A 26,480-nucleotide genomic window follows, 5' to 3' on the forward strand; every position below is an offset into this window, starting at 1 on the left:
AAACCGCAACAGTAGCTGGGAAATCCGGGCAAGATAAGGCTATGGAATATTCTGTTTCACCCACCAACTTCAGCATTCATCCGTGAACCCGGCCTACAGCCATTGTGATGGAACCGAATGGTGCGTTTCTGGTTCCTCCCAGCGTGCTGTTTCTAGGACAGCTTTCCTTGGCAAGTGCCACATTTCACAGTTCTGCCTAATCCCCTTCATGCCGTAGGGTCCAGCTCTAGTATTCTCAGCCCCGGCTGCCCAGTTCAGTCTTCTGAAGAACTTTTAAAATGTACCGATGCCCAGGCATTTGTATCCACAGCATTGACTCACTTAGTCTGGGGTAGGGTCAGGCATTGGTGCTCTTTAAAAAGTCCCTGGGGCATTCTGAGCTCTGGAGTCCAGGCTGAGGGCCTCTGGCCCAGCCGACCCTCCAGTAGCTTCTTTGGGAAGCTGTCCTTCCTCTCTCTGGCAGACCCAGTTACTCGTGGATCTGTGTTCCCAAAGGAATTCGTTCCCTACAATATCCATTAATCCTTGTTTGTCCCCAAAGCCAGGAACAGGGATTTCTTCATTGATGTTTCCACAGAGCGCAGACCAGAGTCCAGCAGAGCAGGTTCTCAGTGACATTTGTTGACTGAGGGAGTGAGTCCATCTCAATGGACAAAAGCGTTAGCTGTCTGTGCACAAAAGTGGCAGGTCCCTGCACTCTGGCTCAGCAGCGTTGGAAACGCCAGGCACAGCAGTACAGCGCTGGTCACAATCTTTTTTCCTGCTGTTTCATAGTCCTCAGTTCTCTCGGAACGAGGGCCCCGTGGGCAAGAAGTCACGGCGTGTGCATTGCGGCCATCTGTGCCTTCTCGCTGTTCTTCGGAAGGAATCTGTTCCCACGTTATTTTTAAATTGCTAGGAAACCAAAGAGTCGACACTACACTTCTGACACGCGGAGATTACCTTGAGCTGGTCTCCTTTGGCACGTTTGCCTCGGAGGTCACCAAGATGGCAAAGGCCATGCCCGTACAGTGGGTCAAAACGGGGTAAATATTTTCACCAGTTGTTTTGAGTTGACAGAAAATTAAAATGAATTTAACCCTTTATTCAGAGAACTATCCATGTTGGTCTATTTTACCTGTAGTCTTATTAACAATCTGGAAGTCTGTGTTGAGACTCCCAGAATCTGAGTTGGAAGCCAGTTGAAGAAAGTCAAGAGCAGGTGGGATAGGTAACTTAGGGTGCTGACGCCCCCTCCCCCAAAGGGTTTGGGATGAAGACACCGTGGATGTCTTCTGAATGCTTCTGGAATGTCGAGCTCAGGGGGCAGGTTGTGACCGGTTTATGTGATCTCTGCTGACAGCTGACGCAGTTATGGGCTCCCTCGTGCGGGGTCGCCTGCCTGGGAGTGAGCCGTTTGAACAGCCCCCTGGTCCTTCCAAGGCGTCTCTGAGTGTTGGAATAGGCTCCTCCGAGTTCCCGTCATCACGGCACCCACGGTGCTGAAGCTGAGCTGCAGAGGACACTTTGTGAGCTGTGGGCTGCCCTGTTCTTCCAGCGCGCCGCCGGGTCACACACATCGCTGCTCACCCCGCTCCCACGTTGATCACGTCACCGCCCCCGGCCCCAGTGTCCTCAGCGGGGGAATGGGGGTAACCGTGAAGAATCTATACATTTTTTTTTTTTTTGAGGCTTAAACTAGGTGACTTTTATGTGAACGCCCTCTCACAGTGGCACATGGCAAGTGCTCCAAATGGTGTTTTTGTCACGATCGCACCTTCTGGCCAGCTGCTTCTGAGTCCTGGCCGCCGCCCCCGTGGCTGCTTTATCCCGTGTCTTCCCCTCACCCCCGTCACCGTCTCCCCCTCAGGACCCGAATCTTGTCAGCTGCTCCATCTGAACGTGGAGCCGCTGGGTCCCGCCCGTGCATGGGGCCTGTAGCTCCCCGTGGCCCAACCCACGCGTGTTCGAGAAACAGCCCTTCCCGCTGGGGCCCTTTGAGGGAAAGTGCTTCCTTCCGTTCTCGCTGCCTCTCTTGTCCCTTCTCTGCAGTTCAGGGCAGAAGGGCTGCTTGCTCTTTGCTCCATGGCAACTGGAGCCTTGATGCAAAGGCTAAAGTCACAGTAAAATTACTACTTAACCCTTAAAGAGCCCAAGGCTCAGAGAGGTTAAGCAGATGGCTCAGCCCACACAGCTAGTTGGGTCATTCACTTACACATGCAAAGGGAAGAAATGTGGAAGGAAAAAACAATAAAGTCCTTGCCCTCTTGGAGCTTAAAGTCTAGGCCAGGGATCACCAACCTCTTTCTACACAGGACCAGAGAGAAAATGTTTGAGACTGTGCGGGCCGTGGGGTCTCAGTCGCAACTACTTCTTTCTGCCATCGTAGTGTCTGAGCAGCCGTAGACAGCAGGTAAATGGATGGCACGGCTGCGCTCCAGTACAGTTTTATTTACAGACACAGGCGAGGGGCCGAATTTGGCTTTAAGGCTTTATTTTTTTAACCCCTGGGAGAGTGGAAAAGGGACTCACGATGAAATAGTTGCATGGCTAAATGTAAAATTCCTAGTTCAAAGAGGAGAGGTATGATTTGGGGAACATGGAGGCTGTGGGCATCGGGGAAGGTGCTCATGAAAAGTGTCATTTTAAGTAAGATCTAAGGATGAGGAGTCATTAATTAAGATCTAAGGGAGGAAGAAAAAGTGTTTTGAGCTGACAGAATAGCTCGTGCAAAGGCCCTGTGGCAACAAGGACCACGGGTTTTTGTAGACACTGTAATAAGCTGAGGTTGCAAGAGAGGCTAACTCACAGAGGGAGCTGATGAAGACCAGGGGATTTCAGTGTGGTCTCCATCCCGAGATATGGGATTCTGAAGGACAGTCTGATTAGATTGTCATCCTCGCTCTGGCTCTGGCTAGGGATTCCACCCACAGAGACCAGAAGATACTGGGTGGCCTCGATCACCTCGCTGCAGCCAGGACCCTGCAGCCAGGTTGACATGCAGCTCAGCACCCTTTCCCCTCTTAACTCTTTGTTTTAGGTTTGCTGTTCCAACTTATCTCCGTCTTTCTCCCCTTCCGAAGGAAGATTCACATCGCATTATGCATTTTATGGCCACAGCTCCATCCCATTCCATTTTTTCTCACCTTCCTTCTTTCCCTCCCCAGCCCGACCCCCATGCGTTGCAAGTTCATAAAACTTGCAAGTTAAATTTTTCAAAGACTGTTTCTGACAAAGCAGTGGGGATTAGACTTGGAGAAGCCCTCCATAAAAAATTGAAGACACGCTGTATTAACATACATGGATTTATTCATAGTGTTTCATTACAAGTAAGCGAGGATCCTGTAATACCAGGAAAGGTTAGGAGAGCAGGGGAACACGGTATATTATATTGACAGCTCGCTGGAAATTGAGCTGCTTCTGGATTGAATTTGGAGGGCAGAAAAGGAATTGGCTAGTAAATAAGGCATGAGTTTTACCTCCCAGTGCCTGTATATCAATGTAGTTGCCACCAGCCCAGCCAGGGAGACTGGGGAGGAATTTCAAAAGGATGCCTGTGTATGCCTTCCCGACCCACCCAAGGGCTGGGGTTAGCGGCTGCAGGAAGAGTTCTCTGCACCTGTCCCTTCTTCTGCCACTAGGGAAACCTGGAGTCCAGCCCCACACTGAACCCTCGGCTCCCCCACCTGCTCACCACTCTCCAGTCACACTGGGCCGCTCTCTGTTCCACAAGCCTTTTCCCACCCGGCCTGTGCTCAGGCTGTCCCTCCATCTAGAACCTAGAACACTCCCCTGCCCCCACTCCTATCGCACTCCGGTATTAGTTCAGCTCTGCCCTGACATGTGTCTTAGTTCGGTGTTTCTCAGGAGCAGGCCCCTGAGACAGAGATTTGAAGACCAGCGGTATCCATAAGGTGGCCCGTGGCATGGAGCTCGCGGACCAGGCCCCTGCCCTCTCCTTTCCCCCCGAGGCTCCTCCTCCAGAGCTCCGTGCAGCGTCCTGGGCGAGGTGCTAACTGGTTTGTTTGCTGGCTTGTTGCACAGATCAACTACAAGGCTGTTGGCTCGCTGGACCCCAGCGCCGACCTCTCCAGCCAGAGGGGGAAGGTGTTCAAGCTCCGGAATGAAACCCACCACCTCTTTGTGGGGCTGTACCCGGGGACCACCTACTCCTTTACCATCAAGGCCAGCACAGCAAAGGGCTTCGGGCCCCCCGTCACCACGAGGATCGCCACCAAGATTTCAGGTATCTCTCTCAGAAAGTTGTTGTTTTGTTTTTCCCCATTCCTAATTTTCCTGGGAATGCAAAAAAAGGCCAGAGCCAGCTGTCAGTGTGCGGCACTGGAGCAATCAGGGCGATGCCGTCCCTCGTGAGTTACCTGCAGTCACAAGAAGAAAACCCAATCCACACACTTCCTAAGGGATAAAAGATATATTAATTAGGCCAGGGGGAGAGTGATTTGCCAAAAAATGTACTACACAGTTGCACTAAGTAGTACTTTTTTTTAATCATACACATTGGCTTGTAAAAATGTGATTTATTTTCAGGAATATTTCTGTGGCGGGGCAGGGCCCAGCAGAGGTGCTTATGAAATGTCTGATGAATGGCTGAATGTTGCAAAGCCATGGTGGTCCAAGATTTCACCTGTCGTCTCCATCATCAGTCAGCATCAAGCAGGATTATCTCAGAGCCGCTTCTACAGTTTATATTGTTTCAGTTCTGGTCTGCGTGCATACCTATTTTGCATAACAGACCCATGGTGTTTTTTTGTAGCTTAATGTTTTCACTGATGTTTACACCATAAGCATTTTCCATGTTGCTACATTGCTTTCATTATAATGTTCTGTCAAGCGGATGGACGTAATTTAATTAAACATTCCCCTGTGGTTGGATATATTTGGTGCTTCCATGATTTTATAAAATAACGCTTCAATAAACATGTTACAGAATAAAGTTTAATTCGTCGGTTCGGATTATAACTTTGGGATTAAATTCCAGAAATTGAAATACTGAATTAAAAGGGATGTGGATTTTAATAGCTCTTAATACAAACGGCTAAATTACCTTCCCAAGGGATTAGATTTAGTTGCACTCTTATCGGTTGGGGATGAGAGAGGGAGCATCTCATGAGGGGAAAAAAAAAAAAGAATGACTTCATCGCTGTTGTAATTTGCATTTTAAATGTGCTCAACAAGGTTGACTGCGCTCAGGTCTTTGTTGAGTGCTTATATTTCCTGCTTTATCTGCTTATTCGTGTGGAACTTTTTGGTTCATGAGGGTTACTGGCCGCATCACTGCCCCCCTTCCCTAGGCCCTTCTGCACTGTGAAGGGACCCTCAGGCGGCTGGGGGTCAGGGCCTCCTTTTTGCTGAAAGACTGGGCCACCACCTGGCTCTCATTTCAGCCTTTCCCAGGTGTCCTCTTTCCATCATCCCAAGTGTCCTGAGGGGCGGCATCGAGGGGAGGCGGTGAGCAGGGTTTGGGACCTGTGCTGAGCTCCACACTCTCTCTGTTCTCTGCCCAGCCCCGTCGATGCCCGAATATGACACAGACACCCCACTGAATGAAACGGACACGACCATCACGGTGATGCTGAAGCCTGCTCAGTCCCGGGGAGCCCCTGTCAGGTGAGGAGGCGTCTTCACCTCGAGTTCGCAGTTCTCCTTCTCTGCACCATGCACACCTCCCATTGAATCATGTCCCCATCAGTGCCCGTGGCAGGACTGGCAGGAGCAAGGCTTCCTGGAGGAAGAGGGTCAGCAGCCCCAGCCCAGTTCAGGGGGGCGCTGAGCCAGGAGCCTCTCTCTGCACGATGGGGTATTGGAACTGATTCCGAGGGAGCATGCCGATGGGGACCTGAGGAGGGTTGGGAGAAAGCTTTCTGGAACATAGCTATTATAAATTTATTTAGTGAGTCGGAAGCCTGGAAACACAGTCTCCTGGCCAGATAACCTTTCCATGTCTGACTAGCATTAACAGACAAATGGACAGACTCCCTGAATTCTGCAGACAGCCTGCTCAGAGATGATGAGTGGACCAGACCTCTGGGCTGGGCTAGGCCAGCTTAGGGCCTTAGCATGCTAGAGTCCCAGGACCTGAAGTCCGAGCCCTACTGCTGATTTTCACAAGAGGCTGCTGGAGGTCAGGAGCATGCTTATGGTGCAAGCAATGAAAGCACCTCCGTAACTAAGCTGTCCCCGTGCAAGGTCATGGCTCGTGGCTACCAGGAAGGTGGGTATCTCTTTTAAACCAGCTACACTTTGCACAGGGCAGCAGCTCCGATGTTGACTGCTAGCTTTGCTCAGCGGTCAAGGGACTACAGTTCCTTGAAAGCAAACAGAGTGTTGGGTGAAACAGCTTTCAAGTTGGCTCAATCCAGTTCAACAAACCTGCACTGAATACTTTAGATGCCCGGAATGGGGAGGGGCACGGGATGAAAATGATTTGTTTCTTTAGTCATTCAACAAATAGTTATGGAGCACTCACTCTGTGCCAGGGACTGTTCAACTGCTAGGGGACAGCAGTGAACTAGCCAAGAGTAACTCATAGTGGAAAGAAGGCCAGACTGGAAACATAATTACAATACAGTGCATGCATATGGAGATATGCATGGGTCATGATGAGAGCTCAGAGGAGAGAATTCCCAGAGAAGGTGACACTGAGCTAGATCTTAAATGTTGTATGAGATCTTGCCAAAGCAGTCAGAGATCCCAGCATGAGCGAAGCCTTGCAGGAGAGAAGCCGCCTGCTGTCCTGGGAGCAGCCAGGAGTGGTTACGTCTGCTTCAGCATAAAGATGAAGGCAGGAGTGGTGGGGTGACGGCTGGGGCCGTGTTTGAGATGCTCAGCCTTGTCTGAGGGTCCCTGGGAAGCCACTGGATGGGTACATGCAGTGTAATTTTTATGAGACTGGGAGACCAGCCAGGAAGGAGGACATTGGGATGGTCTAATTATCTGTTTTCCAACCTGATCCAACTCTGCCCAAAAATTATAGGCAGTGCAGCAGATACAATTAATTGCCAGCAATTAGGAAGTCCCCATCAGTTCCCTGGACTTTGAACAATGTTCTTTCCTAGGTCAAGTGAATCTTCAGGCCTTGTAACAGGTGTGTGTAATATTTTAGGAGCATCTGAATTAAGAACTTTTGCCTTATCTCCTATACACAGGTTGTTCTGGGACTGTCCTAGATGTGATAAACCAAAGCAGGTGGTGGCTCTTGCATCAAATAAATAGCAACTGAGTTACTTGCCTTTATTCCTGCTACTTTCACGCAACATTGTCATTTCATTCTGTCTCTACACTGAGATAGTATTATCCTCATTTTCAGGCTCAGAAATTCCCAGGAGCACACAGACAGTACGTAGGAAGGCTGAGACTGAATGCAGGCCCACCAGCTGCCAAATCACGTGTTCCACTTGGCCACCGTTGCCCCTCTCCCTTTCTCAGCTCTTACCTCTTTCCCAGAGCAGCATTGGCCATGTTTCACAATCTGAAAGCTTTCCAGATGGCCAAGTATGGTGCAGAAAAGAGAAACAGTGTATCCAATGTTACACAATAAGTCAGCAGCTTACCCCAAACCCCTGACCTTTATATAATAAACCCAGGTTGCCCTTCATTCTGCAAACCTACAAAACTGCCAGCATCCACTATGTGGCATTCACTGTCTGGCATCCACTGGCTTCCTTGTGGGTGTGGATTCAGTCCAGCTCCCCACAGTCTTCTGTATGGGGCAATGGAAAGGATGGGAGCTTAGTGGCAGGGAACCTGGGTTCAGATCCTGCTCTAATTGCTGTGTGACCTTGGAAAACATGCTTAATCTCTCTGAACCTGAGTTTTCCTAATCTGGAAAGTATGGAGGGTAGCAATTTCACAGAGGCTGGATAAAATGTAGACGTAAGCCACAGCAAGGCAGGCTGTCTCAGAGAGTTAGTTCCTTCATTAGCTTTGCTTCTTCTCTTTGGAACTTAGGAAGTTCTGTTCAAATGGTTTTTGAAAAATCTATCCCACCACAAGGTCACAGTGTTGCCTGCTTCCTTCCTGTTCAAATTCCCGAAGCTCCGTGAGATCCTGATCCTATGGTGGGGAAGGAAGGACTTTGTTTTTTCCTTAAAATCCCCTAACTTCTTTCCAGCACGAGGTTATCAAAAAACGTTTTCTTAATTGTACTAAGAAATAAGCAATATAAAGTCCAGCAGCATAAAGTTAAATTTTATACAGAGGATTAGGGTCCCATCCTTAGGATAAATCAGATGATATGTCTCTGAACCTCTGAAAACTCATCAAAATAATTAGCATCATGTTTTATTGTGCAACTACTATGTTCTAAGAATTTAACCTTGACTGACCTATGAGTAGTATCTTTTTGTTAGAACTGAAGAAACTAAAGTTCAATCACAGAGCCCGTAAGTGATGAAGCCAGGACTAGTATCCAGGCCTGCCTGGCTCCGGACCCCAGCAGAGGGGACCTCTGAGCAGCCCAAACCAATATTTCTGGGAAAGCTCTTCCAGTTCCACAAGGAGAAGCCCCTTACACTTTCCCTCCCAGCCTCGTGCTCTTAGGTTGCCCATCTGCTTAGTAATCTCACGCATCCTAAGACTACAGTAAATTAGGAGGTGAGAATGGAAATGCCCCAGTAGCAGTGAAAAAATGACAGTTGCCAGGGAGCTAAAAACAGGAAAACTCTATAAAACCAACAAAGGGACTCAAGAAATATAGAGGTCTGCTTGCTGCAGCTCCTCACAGCCATGGTTCTTTCATCCATTGTTCTCAGCTTACCCAAAAATGTAGCATTAGGCTCCACATTTCCAAGTGAACAGAACCTGCTAGCTGTCATCCAATGAGCAAGGACTTGCTGCGTGCCTGTCACCACAGATAAACTGTATCCTCACAGCATGGCAGTAATAGTCTCCCCATTTTACAGATATGGAAACTGAAACGTTCAGACCACAATGAGTCGGTTGGCCCAGACCATGAAACAAACAAGTGGCACAGGCAGAATTTAAACTGACCCTCAGCCAACACTCATTCCACTCTACCGCACCACCTCCCTGGGAGAGAGTTGTGCATGATATATTTTTGGTGACATTTCCATGGGAAAAAAATGAAAATAAATGTCACTGCTCCAAGGGGCAATGCTTGGTGTCTGGAGATGTCTGGCTGCTTTTCCTCCCAAGGCCCTGGATCATTGAGGGTGGCTACACTCAGTTTCTGGGATTATTTTTAAACTGTTGCTTGGGCATCTGCCAAGAAGGATAAGAGGTTAAGCAGTGCCGCCTGGCAAGACTTTCGGGACAGCCCGCGATGACAGTAGTAGCGGTATCACAGTCGATTTCCGTTACCTTTACTCTTTCACCTTGAACTTGGGGCACTTGGATGCGCATATGGGAGGCAGTTGACCAAGCAGTTATTCAACAAATGTTTATGAAGCATTTGCTATGTCCCAAAAACAGAAGATATGTGGGCTATAGCAGGAAACTAGGTAGGCACACACCTGTGCCCTGGAGGCTTGTCACCCAGTAAGGGTGCCTGTGAACGGGGCAGAGAGGTGGGGCAGTGAGCAAGCAAGGAACCGAGTTCATGAAACTGGACCCACAGATAATATAGGGCCAGTAAGGACAGTGACACCTACTGATTGAGAAATAAGTAGGCTGGCTGTAGAGATGAGCACAAGTGGGCCGGTGTGTTGTCCCACAGTTTGGGGGAAGCCGGAGCATTAAGAAAACAACAAAGACCATGACTGCGGGGCACAAAGAGCTCATTAGATTCGCGGGACCAAGGACACCTGGAATTGTATTTTATAGTTGATCGTTCCTTTAATTCATTCCACTGTATCATTTACCCAGCTGGGTGGGAAATATCATCTCCGTTTCAGAGGATGTTTTCTAAGATGTTAAATGGCTGGCCCGAGGTCACCAAGCTTGTTACACGTACAGCCAGGACATGGACCTCGCTTCCTGCCTTTGACCTCATTGCTCCCCCAGGAGGCTCTGAGGTTCCTGTGCCTGGGGTGTCGAGTGATTGGTGGGGTCCTTCATCTCTGGGTTGTGTGGGCCAAGCCTGTCACTGTGAACCTCAGTGGGTCTCTCTCGGTGTGGAGAGTCGCCCCGTCCTCACACAGCATCGGGGCCGAGCCCCAGCCTCCAGGCCTCCCCCAGGTTGGCTGCTCCTCCTGCCAGCGATGCCCTGGGCCCGGCTCGGCCACACTCCAGCCCCTGCTCTGCCGCTTGCTGCCCCGTGAAGCCCCGGGGGTCTGCCTCTGTCTGTAGAATTGAGTGTGCCTGGAGGTGGGGGGCAAGGAAGGGAGGAAGGGAGAGCTGCCGCGTGGGGCTCCCGCACCCTCATCTCTCCAGCCAAACCACGTCGGCAGCTTGGCCTATATTTCTAATACTCCGCAATAGAGATTTATTGCTTTTGCATTGCTTTCCCCAGGCCTTCAAAGATTTATTGGTTTTTAAGTGACAGAATCCCAGAATTGCTTAAAAGATCAATCAAATAGTGACTGGAATCTAATATTGAGCTCTGACTCGCGCCCGCCGAGCCTCTGCCTCCACGCCCCGCCTGTCCTGCTGATGTATCTGTAGTAACCTTCATGAGAAAGTAACTTGGCCATGAATTGATCGCCCTTAATGCAGTCCCCGGGCCCCGGACTCTGTAGCAGACCCCCCCTGGGTCCCCCCTGGCTTCCTCAGAGAGGCCCCTTTCTGCCCCACTCTCCTTCTCACCCAGTGGGTCGGGGGCTGCGTCCACTCAACGTCAGGCTCAGCTTTGGGATTAGCTCTTCTTTCCTTCCTTCCCTCCCCGACCCCAGCCCCACTCTCCTAGCCTGCCAGGGTGCCTTGCTGCTTTCCCAGCCTAAGTTTCTCTCCCTTACCCGTCCCCCACCGAGTGGCTGGAATCGTCCTTCCGAGGCACAAACTGGATCAGGTTAACTTTCCTGCTTAAAATTCTTAAATGGGTCATTGGCTTTCTACCGCATTTAAATTCCAGCTCCTGAGCATGGAATCCAAGGCCATCAGAATCTGGCTCTAGCCTGTTTCTGGTTTTATTTCCCTTCACTTTGCCCCCTAACCAGGTTTTGCTCGAGTGCCCTGTGTGGTTCCTTCGCCATTCCTTCCTGAGCTTTTTGCCGGGTTACACAGCCGTTGTGTTTTCTCTGGGTTTGTTTCTTGCGTGCTCCTCACTAGACTGTGAGCTCCAAGAAATCAAGAGGCTTGATACTAATAGATCCCCTTTCCTGGGGACAGTGGCTGGCATTTAGTAGATACTAAAAAACGTAAAAGTAAATCAGCACATCTGTTTTGCACACCTGGCAGGTGCCAGGTGCTGGGACTGTGGAGATGCACTTCCAGGCCCTGCCCTTAGCTACCCCTGGTCTGTAAGAGCTTCCTACAGAGCCTCCTGCCATGATGAATGCGTCCCGTATCTGTGCTGTCCAAATAGTGTCCACTAACTGCATGTGGCTACTGAACACTTAAAATATACTTAATGTGGCTGAGGAACTGATTTCTTAAGTTGTGGCTAGTGGCTACCAATTTAGATGGTGCAGGTCTATAGGAAGGACATTCAGAAAAAGTGCTGATAGCCCTGCGTGCTTGGTCAGAGGTTCCTGTGAGAGCTTAGTCACACCGGCATTTGTCATTAGCCTGGTGGCTCGGGTGCGGGGAGAGCTTCTTGGAGGCAGTGTTGCCTGATCTGAGACCAGACGGATGAAGGGGAGTTTGCTTAGGGTCAAAGGGAAACATGTGACCCAGGAGGAAGCAGCGTACACAAGAGCCAAGGCAGAGAAGGGGCACAGAGTGTTCGGGGAAGCATGGTGGGCGGCAGAGATGAGAGAGGCAAAGGGGCCAGGTAAGGACGGTCCTCGCTTGGGGTTGGACTTCATCCTGGTAGGTGTGGGGAACGTTTAGTAGGCACATCAAGGACCATCCCCATCCTGCAGCAGAATGCATGATCCCTTCCTGGGGCTCCCACTCTGTCCTGGCCACTGTTCTGTCAGGGACTCACATTTTCCATCTCTACCAGCCCACGACCTCCTCGTGTGGCTCCTGACTCAGACCTTCGACCTCTCACACTCTTCCTGCCTCAGCAGGCTTCCGAGTTGGGCACCTTAGAATGGCAGTGGCTCCTGAAATCAGATCCAACCTTACGCAGTCGGCACTGAGCACCCTTGGGCCAGTTACTTAATTTCTCTGATCTTCAGGCTGCTTGTTGGTAAAATGGGAATGCCCATGCCACAGGTTGTTTTGAGGTTCAAATACACTCCAGTGTGTGAAGGACGACTGGCAGTTGTTCAACTTGCTCCTCAGCTTGGCCAAGCTGTGGGCCCAGGAGCTGCCTGCCTTGGGGGCTTTGGGATGGAGAACTCTCGGAGCCCTGCTGTGAGCTGACGCCTGTTTGCTGGGGCTCCTCTAATACCATGGGGCTCTGTCATGCAAGGTGCTGGTAAACCTATGACATGTCAGGGAATGTGCAGTTATCTCCAAGGGTATCCCAAAGTCCTCGAAACAATATTACCTTAACAATGGACCCTCAGATTTGAGTCCCTGTCACTCACCAAATCAAGCAGATAGGGCTAGGGTGTCTCAGCCCCTGAAGGACCAGCAAGCTAAGGTCAGCAGTGCCCCCAAGGTGGAGGAGGTGCCGCCTTACATTGTGAAATCGTAGCAAAGCAGACCCAAAGACCCCCCCAGGAAGGGGCATGGGGACCACACGAGCTCCCTTGATGGAGACCTTATGACTACTGGGCGCAGAGCAGGTGGACAAAGTCTAACCAAGCAGGAGAGGTAAGACCAGATTGCAGGAGATGGGTCCGGTTTATCTGTTCACTTGTTCATGTGTTTTCAAGTCATTAACTAATTAAGTCAGTAAATATCTAACTCGAATTTGAGCAAACAACCACATGCCAGACATTGCTGAGCCCTGAAGATCCAGGAATGAGCCTAACAGGCCCATGTGCAGCTGAAATCCTAACGCAGAGACAGCTCTGAGCTTCAGTGCCACAGACACTGACGACAGGCTGTTATCAGTTGCAGCCCATTCTTGTTGGGTCCGGGTCGCCATCTGCCCTCTAGTTGCAGCGGTGGCCTGCGGGACAGCTCCATGGGGAGCTGCAGGTTCCCGCCTTTGTTCCGCTTTGCCTTGGTGCTTTCTCCGAAGCCCCACGGCTCTTGTTTGGCCTGAGCAGGCAGGTCAGAAGCTCAGAGGATTTAACACCAAAGGGGCAACCTTCCGCCAGTGGGGGACGGAGTCCAGGCATCCACACCCTGCCTCCTGTCCTCAGGGTGGACCATTCTGGGGCCCACGCCGCGCGGGTCCTCTCATCCCCGTCAGGATGAGCCCCCGTTTCCCAAATGTGGGCCCGCTCGGCGATGCGCGCTTTGTTGGTTTTTTTTTTCCCTCTGCGTCTCACTCTTTCCAGACTCAGACTGGGGAGCCCAGAGATGGCGTCAGAGAAACTGAAAGGAGGCCCGGAGGCAGCCGCGGGGGAAACGCGAGGGGAGAGGTGTGTGACGAGAGCGGGTGGGGACCAGATAACACAGGCTTTGTGTTTATTCTCAGAGTATTGAGGAGTCAAAGGGGGGGTTAAGCAAGAAAGAGTGTGATCCCTCTTTTTACAAAAGGCCTTTCTGGCATCGGAGTGGAGAACAGCTTGGAGAGGACACCAGAGGTGCAGGGAGACCAGCTGGGAGGCGGCCGGTTGTCCGGATGGGAGATGACGGTGGAGGGAGTCAGAGTAGTTGTGGCGACGGAGCTGAAACTCAGAGGAGGTAAAGCGAGCGAGCCTAGGTGAGGACTTCTCTGCAGGGCGGGGGGGGGGGGGGTAGGAAAAAGCCACTGTCCGGGGTGGTTCCCAGGTTTCTGGGTTGGTCAGTGGGGCACATGATGGTGCCAGTCTCCGAGCCAAGAAACACTGAGAAACAGAAGAGTCCAGGAGGACACTTTATCCAGGAGAGACCAAGGGCGGTGAAGGTAGTCTGGGAGCCAAACGGGAGAGAGTTAGGAGCCAACTGAACAAGGACAGGCTGAGACCCGACATGTGGTCCAGGTGTGCACTGGGGACATCTGAGGGACCTCCTCCAAGTCAGGATGTGTGGACAGCTTTCGTGGACTGCCTGAGGCATGGCGCACAGAGGGTGCCGCTCCAGCTTGGAGGACGGGGTTGGGGCAGATGTCAGGCTGAACACTAGACGACAGTGTGACATGGCAAATGGCTTCGGAGGTTATTGCAAGTTCTCATCGCTCCCTGATGAGAATCCGCGAGGCTTTTGCATCTGACAGGTGCAGCTAGTTAGCACTATAGATTCTGAAATACACAATGATTAGCTACAGGACAGACTGGAGATCCAGCCAAGTTTTAAAGAAATAAGAAACATCGCTGGGAAGAAAAGAAAACGATTGCCAGATTTCTTCCAGGATTCCTTTGATAGCTGTGAAACCCGGAGCGAGCGCGCCTGAGACGATCACAGAAGGGCTTTGCTGGTCCGTGGAGCCGCAGTGAGCAGAGCTGGCATCGCTGCCATCGGATTCTCAGGCAGCAGCCTGTGGCGCTGTCAGCCAGGCTGCGAAATGAAACTCTAGAGGGGCTATTAACGTGGGGCAGCCTGCGGAGCTCATGCGTCCCTGTCCACGTGGGGAGAAGGGAGAAGCTGAGATTACATGTAAACGCTCCTCCTCGAAACGTCATTGGTTTTGCTTAGTTCCCAGCTCTCTCGGCCACCTTTCCTGGGGCCTGAAGATGAGGAGTGTGCCGAGTCCCACTTTGGAGTGGGGGGATGCACCCCCACATAAATTGCAGGGAGACTTAGCTCTGCAAGTCATCCCCTTGTAGCCAAGCCTAAAATGCATGCCGAGACTTCATCACAGCAGGTTGGAAAGAGGAGGAGTCAGATACTAGAAGAAGCTACCAGAAATAAAAAGTAACGGGATAAGTGCTCCTGCAGAGCTATTCCCTGTGGGGCTGTTCATGGTGTAGATGTAGCGACTAAGGGGACATGTAACTATGATTAATGGGACATGTAAGTACCACCTGTGAAACTACCCAAGGAGACGGGGTCAGTCTGGTGAGGGTGGCACTGAGCTGCAGTCAGAAAGATTATCCAGGGGAAAAAGGAAAGAAGGGTGACACCCAAATAATTTAGGTGGGTTCGTGTCCACTTCAGCTCAACCTAATTGCATTGCGGGTCCCCTTTATCAATCCCCCAAACAACCCAGCTTGCTGAGCATTGGCTCTGGTGTTGAAAGATTCTGGATTGAATCCCTTAGGCTCAAGCCAAGGAAGAAAAGCAGGTGTTTCAGAAAGAATATTTTACACGGAGCAGGAGCAGTTGCTGGAACATGAAGGAGGAAGGAGTGTTCTATTTTGGACCGTCTGCCATCTGGAGAGATGGAGACGAGACTGTTACTGGCGTGAAGGGAAGCGGTGTGGTCGGCATGCTCACCTCCTACCACAGGGCCTATTTAAATTCCCAAAGGCGGGAGTGCTGGGGAGGCGCCCGAGCTGGGGGCTGAGAATTGGGATTCACATTCGGGTGGCGTTTGAACACGACCGAGCTCTGCGAGACTCCAGGCAACCAGACGGAGCAGGACTGGCCGGAGGGGCAGAAGGAAAACCAAAGCAGTTAAGACAGGAAGGCCAAAGGAAGAGTGGTTTTAAAAAAGAAACACTGTCAACATTTCGCAGTTTCATTTTCTGCAAGGACTCTGAGCAGGTCTTACAGTAGAAGAGAGACGTACAAGTTGACACAGGGCCATAGGAAAACAAAGCGGGTGATATCAACAAAAGGGCTTGAAAGTGGACCGTATAGTCCAGGCTTGGCTTAGAGCCTGTGAAAGCAGACGTGCAGATAACAGAGATATCGGGGGCTGGACGACTCCAATGCTGTTGAAAACTCTTATACAGGGGTACAAAGCTGGGGGAGGCTGGAAAGACAGCAAGTGGTACTCGGAGAGTCAGATGATTGAAGGTAAGGCTTCAGTAATGGAGCCCTGCTATGGGGTAATATCCCTGCTACGGGATACTATGGCCGTGGGTGTGACTGTGTTGGCAGTGATGGTGGATGGATGGTAATGGACTCACGGTGAAGGTCCCTGCAGCCAAGTATGTCAAGGATTGCAGGCTGGGCTATGGATGGAAGGGCAGTCTAAGTAGATGGAGTTTAATGCTAATCCTCTCGCCCTGGGGAGCTGGTGAAGCCCTTTGCAAAAGCAAGTGTCTCTGCAAGATGCCATCTCTTGGGCCTCACTTTTTCTCCAACATTTTTTTCTGCTGACTTTTACTTCTCACGCTGTTTCCAGCCCTGTGATGGTCTGTATCACTGCTTTGTCTCAGATCCTGCACAGTTGATGACCAATGGCTCTCATCTCTGTGTCTGCAACCACCCAAAGGTCAGACTTGCAAGTCGGCCTCCATCGAGCACATTTCTATGGCCTCATCTATTGTGCTCTTCTGAGCTAGTGCGTGGATCTGTGCCACGTTAGAACCCGAGGAGGTTCGCTCTCCTCCAGAAAGCATCTGCACAGTGCTGGCTCCCGCTGCCTGCGGCTGCTCAGAGGGTTACCTTCTCTTGGCAACGGTGAGAGAGGTGATCCTGGAAGCCCTGGCTTTTCAGTAGGAAAAGAACAACTTAAAGTTTAAAGGCATAGAATGTAAGTCCCCAAAGCCAGAAAGGGACCTATGGCTGGGCCGATTTGCTGCTGAGATGCTGGCTTCCTGAACTGGACTTCCCAAATCCCACTGCCTCACCCTCCCTGGGGATAGAGTCTGGGAAATGGTTTATCCTGAGTTTTCAAACCTTAGTGAATATCAGAATCATTTGGAGAGCTAGGAAATATGTAGATTCCTACCCATCCCAGGGGATGATGGGACTGGGCCTAAGAGTCTGAATTTTGAACAAGCTCCCAGATCACAATGGCGACCCTGCTTGCCGGATTAGTCTGTAGGTGGCCTCAGGGATGGAGAGGGAGCCTGTGCAGGGAACCAGGTATTTTCTTCCCTAGTGCCAACATTTGTGCGGTGTCACAACATAGAGAAGCTATTGTTTTGCATTTTAACGTGGAGCTGCCCCTGTTGGATATATTGCCTTTGAAACTCTTGTGTCTCCTTTGGTGTGTGTTTCAGCAGGAGGATCATGAGTTTTAGCTCATAAGAGCTGAACAAGGATCTCTGCCAGCCTCTTCCTCTATCCCTGTTCATGTGGGGGCTGAAAACACGCCCCTGTTTTCTTATGATGATGACAATGACGCGTGTCTGAAATTATCTGTGCGTCACGTTGTTGCGTGCTGATAGCATATCTGAATATATCACTTCCATGCAGATACAGGGCTTAGGGAGAAGATGGATGTTTGGTGAGACTGAACATCAGGACCCAAACAGATCTGTATTCTTTTGCGGAAGGCTAGAGCATCCTGGGGGAAACCAACCCATTTCCAACTTTTTACACTGCAAAAAGTTCCATATTTTCTTAGATCAGACAGAAATCTACTGAGTGCCAAAATGCTGCAGCAACACGGGCACGTCGCTCAGCGGGGTTGGAATCTGTATGCATTGTCCCCCGGGCCAGTTTTGATTATGTTCTTTTTCCTTTTATTGCAGTCAGCAGATCTGAATTTGCCATTGTGGAGAGAGCAGGAAGAAGAGGGAGAAAATGAAGGTTTTTAACCTTCAGAAAGTTCAGAGGTTCAGCCTGAACAAGCACAAAAACTTTCAGTGTGCTTCTGAATTCCTTGAATTTGCAGAACTGCTCAGAATCCCAAGAGAACTACCTTGCGCACAGGATCCAGGGCCTACTTTTAGCTAAAAGGCAGAGCAGAAATTATGAGAGAGGAGCAGAATTAGAGTAAGTGAGAAGAGGAATCAGTGGGAAGAAAGGAGCTTGGTCCCCACGCAGGCTACGTTTTAGCCTATTGTTCAGTGTCTTCCCTTCAATGCCATCTGCTCTCAGATAACGTCTCCCCTGCCAGGACACCCTGTTCCTGCTTAATTGAAATTAGTTTCCAAGAATAGTTCTCTAAAGCAGTTTCCATCGGTGGGAATGTTTTGAAAGTCACAATAGGAGCAGAAGCTTTGGGATGCAGATTCTACACACGAGCCAGCTGTTTAAAGGCTCTATAGCAGCCTGCTCATTCCCAAAGCCAGGGGGCCTCCCATTGGCCTCTGCAGCTCACAAATGGCTCCTTCGAAACTCGCACTGTCTCTCCATCAGGGACCTGTGATACTGCAAGTGTGACAGGAAGCAATCGCTCCCTTTCAGGTTTAGAGCGATGTGTTCCCCAGGCTTAATTATACCACAGGTATATAAATTACAGAAACATGTTAATGCTCCCATGATTAAAATTATAGAGTGCCTAATTGAAAAAGCATAAACTGAATTGAAGAATTCCTAATTATAGTTTGCTTTGAGGTGTTAATTTCCTCCATCATGAATGCATAATTTCTTGGAACTTACAAAGGTGGCCTCTTGCATCAGCCCATAGGCTGCAGGCAGATGGGATCAGGTCGTCTTCTTTCAGTTCTGGAAGTTGACCAGGGAGGCTTGGCTCAGTGGGAGAACCTCCGAAGGGAGCTCGGGAAGGAGGTGGCAGTGGTCAAGACTCCAAACCAAGGTCCCGCCCAGTGGGCAGTAGGACAGAGGACAGATGGGGGACCCTTAGAAAACTTTCCCACCTGTCTTGCTCTTACCTTTTCAGAGTCTCAACTTTTATCCCAGTTGGCTCTGGTAAATGTGCATGTAACACGATGGTTTTCAAAGTTTGGTCCCTAACCAGTGGTATTACCTGGGAGTTTGTTAGAAGTGTAGCTGCTCCGGCTCCCACCCCCTGACCTGCTGCGTCGGGAACTCTGGGTGGAGCCTGGCAATCTGTGTTTTAACCAGGCCTCCTAGAGATGCTGATGCAGGTAGAGGTTAAGAAGTACAGTTCTCAGAAGTGGGTGGTAGATACCCAGAGTCACATTCAGAGATTCAAGGGGCTGGCTTGACCATCTCATATGATCTGTGAGAGCTGTAGGCCCTGTCTGTAGGTTCTGATGGAGACTCAAGTGTGTTACATCGTGTATTTTGTTCACTGCTATCATATAGTTTTCACTGATATCTTTGCCAACAAATGGATTTTCTAAGCAGTGTAGAGCTGGAAGCTGAGGCACTGCTGAGAACGCCTTCCAGGTGAGTCGTGACTTTGCTAATGCTGAGTCCGACTGTAGAATGAGGGAGGGGGCCCCTGCATATCTGTAATAATTACTATTAAGGGCATAGATTAAACAGTGAAGTGAATTCTAAGTATAAAAGGCCACAGATAAACAACAACAACACTCCCTCTCCTTGCATAGTGACCCTAGCATCCGTGAGACCCCCATTAGGGACTCTGGGGACCAGAGGAAGTTGCCCTAAAACACACCACATCTGCATCTCCTCTTTTCAGACACCTTGGTTTTCTCAGGTTTCTGTTTCCTAGTCTGAATACATAAGAGCCTGTGTGTGTGTGTGTGTGTGTGTGTCTGTGTCTGTGTGTGTGTGTGTGTGTGTGCGCGCCTGCGCGTGTGTGGCAGCTTATAGCCAATTCGTAGCCATCTGAAACGGTAAACTTATGTTCTTGGTTTATAGCAATCCATCAAGTTTTTGCATAATTCTTAACCATTCCCGTATGCTTGAAAGTTTGGGTCATTTCCAGTTCTTTGTGGTTATGAATAACCCAGCAATAAATGTATTTATTCATGTTTTTCTTTTGGTATTATATCTCTAAATAGGAAGAATCCCCAGGGGTGGAATTACCAAGATGAGTAACATGGAACTAAAGTGTATCGAGTGCCTGCTCTCATGTGCCAGGCGCTGACAGCCAATTCATAGATATTAACCTTTTCCATTCTTTAATTAAAAAATCTCCAAGTAACGCGGGCACGTAGCTGGGAAATCCAATAGTCAAATCATTCCTTGCTTCACCTTTTCAACCCCCCAGTCCTGTGGCCCAGAGGCAACTGCATTTAAATTCTTTGCGATTTCTTCTGGGAATTGGCAATGTCACTACATAATGTGCTATTTTAAAGTTATTGATTACAGACATTATCTATTTACTTCCTGCTATTACAGATGAGAATTTGGCTGTCCTAAATCATCCAGTGCCTCCCTTCCAGCTTCCCAGTGTAGCTATGCCACTATTTTTAGTAAATTCATACACAGTGGCTAATCTTGTGATTATATAAAAGCAGGTCACTTCAGTGCCAAGTGGTATATTATTTTTATTACAGTATTATATAATTAACTTAAAGCTTACTATGTACTAGACACTATTCCAAGTCCTTTCTATATATTAACTCAATTAATTCTCATCAAAACCCTGTAAGGAAAGAACAAGTCTTATGTCTATTTTAAGATGGGGAAACCAAAGAACTGAAAGGTTAAGTGACTTACCTAAGTCCATGCAGCTTGTAGTTGCTGATCTGGGATTTGAACATAGCAGTCTGGTTCCACAGTCTGAACTCTTTTAACCTTTACGCTATCCTACCCTAGATCACTCCCCTCATCTTGTAAAGTTGTGCTTTTTTAAATTCATCATGGAATTTACAATTATTCTATTTTATTCAGGCAATATTTCTATTATACTATTCATACATTTTTCTACCCACAGAGCTCTATCATTTCAGTTTAGCTATTAAATACCCTTTTTCTTCTATTTTCTTTCTCTGCTATTGTTCTTTTTGTCCTATTTTCTAGACTAATATCAATGCCTGTGTAACATTTGTTTAAAATTTTAGCAATCAACTTTCCTTTTAAAAGCAATTTACTGTTCTGTAAATGGTTGGAGTTTTTTTGTGTGTGTGGGTTTGTTTTGTTTTTGTTTTTGCCATAGCATCACTTCTTGTTTATGTAAGCAATCATTTCTCAAACTTTTCTGAAGATACTATTTTTTATTTAGGGAGAGATGAGGGAAGAGGAAGGGAGGGAGGGTGGGAGGGAGGGACTTTTCTGACTCCTGTATTATCTCTGTTTCCTCTGGAGTCATTTTTTCACATTTGAATTGACTACTCTCTTTCATGTTGTAACATTTCTCACCTAACCAGTGACCTCCATAATACTCAATATTTAAAAGTAAAGTGGTGTGAAAATTGACTAGAGGTGCTGTGTTTGGGGCTATGAAGGCGTTCCAACGCTCCAAAGATGAAACCTCCTTTCTCTTACCTGAGGAGTAGCGGATAGACATGCAGAATCCCATGTTCAAGAGTTTTTGACTTTTTCATGTATAGACTTTTGATCAGCACCCCTGTTTTCAGTCCGACATATCACTCACACACTCTCCATACTTATCTCTCCAAGATCAGAGTCTTGCTTGAGATCCATTAGGCAAATCAACTCCCCTTACTCACACCTCTTTACAACTTGGTTTTCTTTATCCTGCTAGACCAGATTTCTCTCTTCTGGCCAATTTTAGTCTTCCAGAATCTTTTTTGAATCCTCTCATCCACTAATGGCCCTTTACATCTCCTTTTTAATACAGATTTTTCTGCTTTTTTATCTTTTAATGTCATTTTAGTGGGATCTCAGCAGAGATAGGAGATAAATGGAGTGCATTAAATCTTCCACTCTTAACTAGATGTTCACTTACATTATTATATAAGCCAGCTCTCACAATAATCATTTATGGAGACATTATTATTGTCTTCAGGTTTTCAAATGTCATTTAAATATTTAAAGAAAGGTCCCACAGATAGCAAATTTCAGAGCCAAAATTCAGATTTAATGCAGATTTTTAGAATCTATGCTCTTTGTATTCCTAATTCATAAGGGTGTTTATGAACCTTGAAAGAAATTACAAATTATTTCCCCAGTTTGATGAATCAATTTTATAATGCTGCTAGAATTCCATAATCCTACCAGTTTCACTAAAACTTCACTGACGAGGCCTGTTACAATTTACATTTACTTTGATAATTTAATAGGTTTTAAATGGAAGCATGTTATCATTTTGATTTACATTTCTTGGCTTGCTGGCAATGCAGAATTTGTTTCCATGTATTTTTATACTATTGAAATTTCTTTTTTGTAAGTTGTCTTTTTAATATCCTTTCCCCATTTACCAATGGCAACGGTTCTCAACCAGGATTCATTTGTCCAACAGAGGCACTATCTGGAGATATTTTTTATTGTTACAACTTGGAAATGGGAACTGCTACTGGCATCTAGTTAGTGAGTATAGGTCAGGGATCCTGCTAAACATCTACGATGTATAGAACAGCCCACAACAAATATTATCGGGCCAAAATGCCAGTAGTGCCAAAACTGAGAAGCCCTAATCTGTGAGTCTCTTGATAGCCTTTTTATTTTTTATTTATTTAATTGTATTTTTAATCTTCACCCAAGGGTATATTTTTATTGATTTGAGAGACAGACAGAGACAGAGACAGAGAGAGAAACATTGATATGTGAGAGAAACATCAATCAGTTCCCTTCCGTACATGCCCCAGACCCGAGATCAAAGGGGTGTAGGGGACTGAGCCACCTGACCAGGACTTTTTAAATTTTTTTTGGAAAGTGCATGATTAAATCAAAGGTTCTTAATCTTTTTAGTGGAAAGACCTCTTTACATTATTAAAAAATAATGAAGATCTCAAAGAGCTTTTTGGTTCATATCGCTTTTGTCTATCAATATTTACAGTATTTGAAATTAAAGCTACCTTTAGAAAATATTATAATTTGTTTAAAAATAATAAATCCATTACACATTAATATAAATAATATGTTTATGTTTTTCAAAACAATAAAATTAGGGAGAAGATGTGCACTGTTTCACATTTTTGCAAATATTTTTAATGTTTGGCTTAATAGAGAATTGGATTTTCATATCTGTTTTGCACGTAGTCTGTTGTCATGATTTGATTTGGTTGAAATATGTGAAGGAAATCCAGCCTCACAAAGGTATATAATTGGGGGAAAAAGGAGTATTTTAATAGCCTTTCTGTGTAATTGTGGATATTCTTCTTTGATATTACACCAAAACTCAGAATGGTAGTTTCCTAAAGTTTAGTTGCAGTGAAACCATATTACTGAACTTTTCACATTCTGTTACATTAAAATATGTCAGTTTTGTTGCCCTTTGAATGAATATTTTATCCTTGATTTTGTAACATTATGCATTCCTCATTTGAAAAAAATTCACTGAATTATAAAAATTTTCCAAATGTTGACACATTTTATGATATATCAAAATATCACATTTGCTAATTTCTCCACCAGTCTCATCAGTAAAGTTTTTAAGTATTGGGAACCTGTCACATTTATAGTGACAGATAAGTTTCTCAAATTCTCATTTTCCCTTGAAAGCTCAGTTATGAGCAAATACGTTCAGTTTCCTTAAAGTGACAAATAAACTTCATTTACTTTAGAGGGAACATTTACCAAGTATCCAACGCGAATAGCCACAATGTGTCGGCCATTCTTGCAAAAAAAGAAAAATGGTCTTTCATTAAAAACGTGACTAGTTTAGGGTGCAACTTGAACAATCACAGGGATGTTTTCCCTTAAGAACATAGTACTTCAGTCAGTAAGCGGGAGACATGATTTATGCATACTTCCCATTGTATCAAGTGAATATTAAAAAGCTATGTACTCAAGGGTTGAAATTAACACTTTTTACTGCCTCATCAGGGATATTCTTGAGGAAAAGTGCCATTCTAGTTTTTTATAGCAAGCTGTTATATACTGGTGCAGAATACAAGGACACAGTTGGGTACCACTGCCTTGATTCATGCTAAGGCACCAGCAGTTGCACCCAACATCGCATTTGCATTCAGTGCAAGTATCAACACAGTGCAAAAAGGCAAATAAAGTCTTAGCATACTATTAACATCCTTTTGATGTTGCAGAATCACTAAAAGGGTCTTGGGGACCCCCAGGGGTTCATAGATCACACTTTGAGAACTGGTAGATTAGATGATGATACTGTACCCAACAGCCTCTGATTCACATCACAAATTCAAGGCAAGCCTTCCACAGGAAGATCTCTGAGATTTGGTGGATATTAAAAGTATCGTGGTGAGCTTGTTCAAAGTTGTCATTTCCAAGCCCACATTCAGACAGTCACAGTGGCGCTCCGCAATTCACAGCGGATTCTGTTGTCGGATGGAGACCTGGCTCCTTCAATTCTCTATACATAGGTGCTGATTTTCATCTTAATGCATTCCTACAAATAACCTCATCTGGGGTTACTTGTTCCCATAGGAAAAATGTTTTAATTAGCATTATAATTCTTCCATAGCATTTATTTGACCTATCTGGCACTGTTAGGCTGGTTATTATGGTTAATTTAATGGTTCATTAATAATCATTCCTTTTACCTTTTGAGAGCTTAGAAGGGCTTTTTGAGGATAATTGATTTCAGATGATCTTACAAAGAAGTGCTGGAGGATTTTCATCTGGACACTTTCCTTTCCTTAAGCAAAGTCTTTGTCGCACGGAGAGACATCCAAGGCACCCTATTGATTACTCTTTAAAAAGTCAGTCGCTGTAGCATCTTCCTCTGCAAAAGCATCACTGTGGGTTTTAATGGTGAAGTTTGGAGGCTGAATCCCTATTGAAGCTAGCCTTGTTCAACTTCATTTCTTTTCTTTGCTCCTCTCACAATATAAGGTGACTTTAGAAAACAACAGTGACATTTCAACAGAAAACTTGGCAGGAGGGTAAAGGGGTTGCTTCCCAGGACATCTGAGGAAGAAGGCGGTATTGGGAGGCCTGGGGTGAGCCAAATAGCCTGGCTCTCCACGGAGGGACATAAAATGCTCTGAATGTTTATTAAAACACAGAACAAAACAACAACAAAAGGGAAGATTTCCAGTTCCCTAAAGTGTTCTATTTCACTTTATTGCTTTTCAAAATTTAATGCGTAAATGAATTAACCTGAGATCTTTTAAAATACAGATTCTGATGCAGGAGATCTGGGATGGGACCCGAGAGTCTGAATTTCCGACACATTCCTAGGTGGCGGGGATGCTGCTGGCTTGTGGACCACAGAGTAGCGAGGTCCTCCAGCATTCTGCTTCTCCTAGCTGTTGGCTCTAAACTCTTGGTTACTTAATTCTACATAAACTGTTTTAAAGTTAGTTTAAATGAGCAATCAGCATTAGCTAATGAGAGCTCTTGTTCAGTGGCCACTGTAAACTGAGTCAACTCTCCTTCGTATATTGCTGGATTCTTGATCAATTGAAATGACTGTTCAACATGAGCCTGGAAAATCACGCTTCTGAAGTTAGGTAGGGACACAGTATTCACAGGTCAGCGTTACGCAGGAAGCTAGAGGTGTATTAAGCATGGATTATGCCACGTCACCTATGTGCAGAAATCCATCCACCAATTAAAAATATGATACAGCAGCTAGTTGTAACATATATTAAACAACCATCTATAAAGTATTTTCACATTCCTAATTATCTTTGATCCTTGCAATAATACTGAGGTAGTTATTATAAGTACTCTAGCTTTATCATTTTATTTGAAATAAAGTTGAATTTAGATTCATCACAAAAATAATATGTGCTATATAAAAATTATAGGGAGAAAAAGAGGAAATGGTCATCTATAAATTCATAAAATATTAACATTTGAGGTGGGTTTTTTTTTTCATTTTTCTGTACTAAATTAAAAAATTTGGTTGTACATAATTTTTTGTCAGTTACAGTTGATATTCAGTATTACTTTGGATTAGTTTTTGGTATAGAGCATTGTGGTTAGACATATATAAAATTTGCAAAGGGATACCCCCATAATTCTAGTACCCACCTGGCACCATAGAGTCATTACAATATTATTGACTGTATTTCCTGTGCTGTACCTTATATCCCCATGACTGGCCTGTAACTACCAACTTGTACTTCTCAATCCCTTCACCTTTCTCACCCGGCCTCCCGACCTCCCCTTCCCTCTGGCAACCATCAGTCTGTTCCCTGTGTCTGTGGGTCTGTCTCAGTGTTGTTTACTTTGTTCTTGAGATTCCACATATAAGTGAAATCGTACGGTACTTGTCTTTCTCTGCCTGACTCATGTCACATAGCACGATATTCTCTAGGTCTACCTATGTCGCAAATGGGAAGATTCCATTCTTTCTGTGGCCGAGTCCTGTTCCGTTGCATAGATGCCCTTGACCCAGGCGTCTGTTGATGGGCACCGAGGTCGCTTCCGTTTCTTGTCGTGCCGGCCAGGACGCGGGGAAAAGGCTGTGCGTCATTTTGACCCTCCCTTACAAAGTGGCGTTCTCCCTTGTCTCCTATCATATTAGCTGTTATCACGTTCATGATGTTTACTGTACGCTTATTATTTCATTTCTCCAAATAGCTCGATTTTCTGCGTACCACTTACTGCTGCTCTCTGCAGCCCTGCTCATGCATGATGCTGCCTGAGTGTGTCTGCGTGTGTGTGTGTGGGGGGGGGGGGTCCCACTATACTCTTGGTTTGCCTTTGCTAGTCCATTGGATCTGCCTCTCTGTTGGTCGCTCTGTCTGCACCACCCATTTTTGTTAATTCTT

At 46.8% G+C, this 26,480-nt stretch overlaps 1 protein-coding gene across 1 annotated transcript in view; it reads left to right on the forward strand.

Annotated features, from left to right (window-relative positions):
* PTPRT (protein tyrosine phosphatase receptor type T) overlaps positions 1-26,480 on the forward strand; it is a 511,569-nt gene that overhangs the window by 287,898 nt on the left and 197,191 nt on the right. Inside the window, exons 9-10 of the mRNA XM_087819279.1 lie at positions 4,024-4,225; positions 5,505-5,607. Coding sequence (XP_087675405.1) covers positions 4,024-4,225; positions 5,505-5,607 — 305 coding nt within the window. The remainder of the gene's footprint in view (positions 1-4,023; positions 4,226-5,504; positions 5,608-26,480) is intronic.

This window comes from Miniopterus natalensis, chromosome 7 (genome assembly GCF_054644295.1).
Source record: "Miniopterus natalensis isolate mMinNat1 chromosome 7, mMinNat1.hap1, whole genome shotgun sequence".
Taxonomy (NCBI): Eukaryota; Metazoa; Chordata; class Mammalia; order Chiroptera; family Miniopteridae; genus Miniopterus; species Miniopterus natalensis.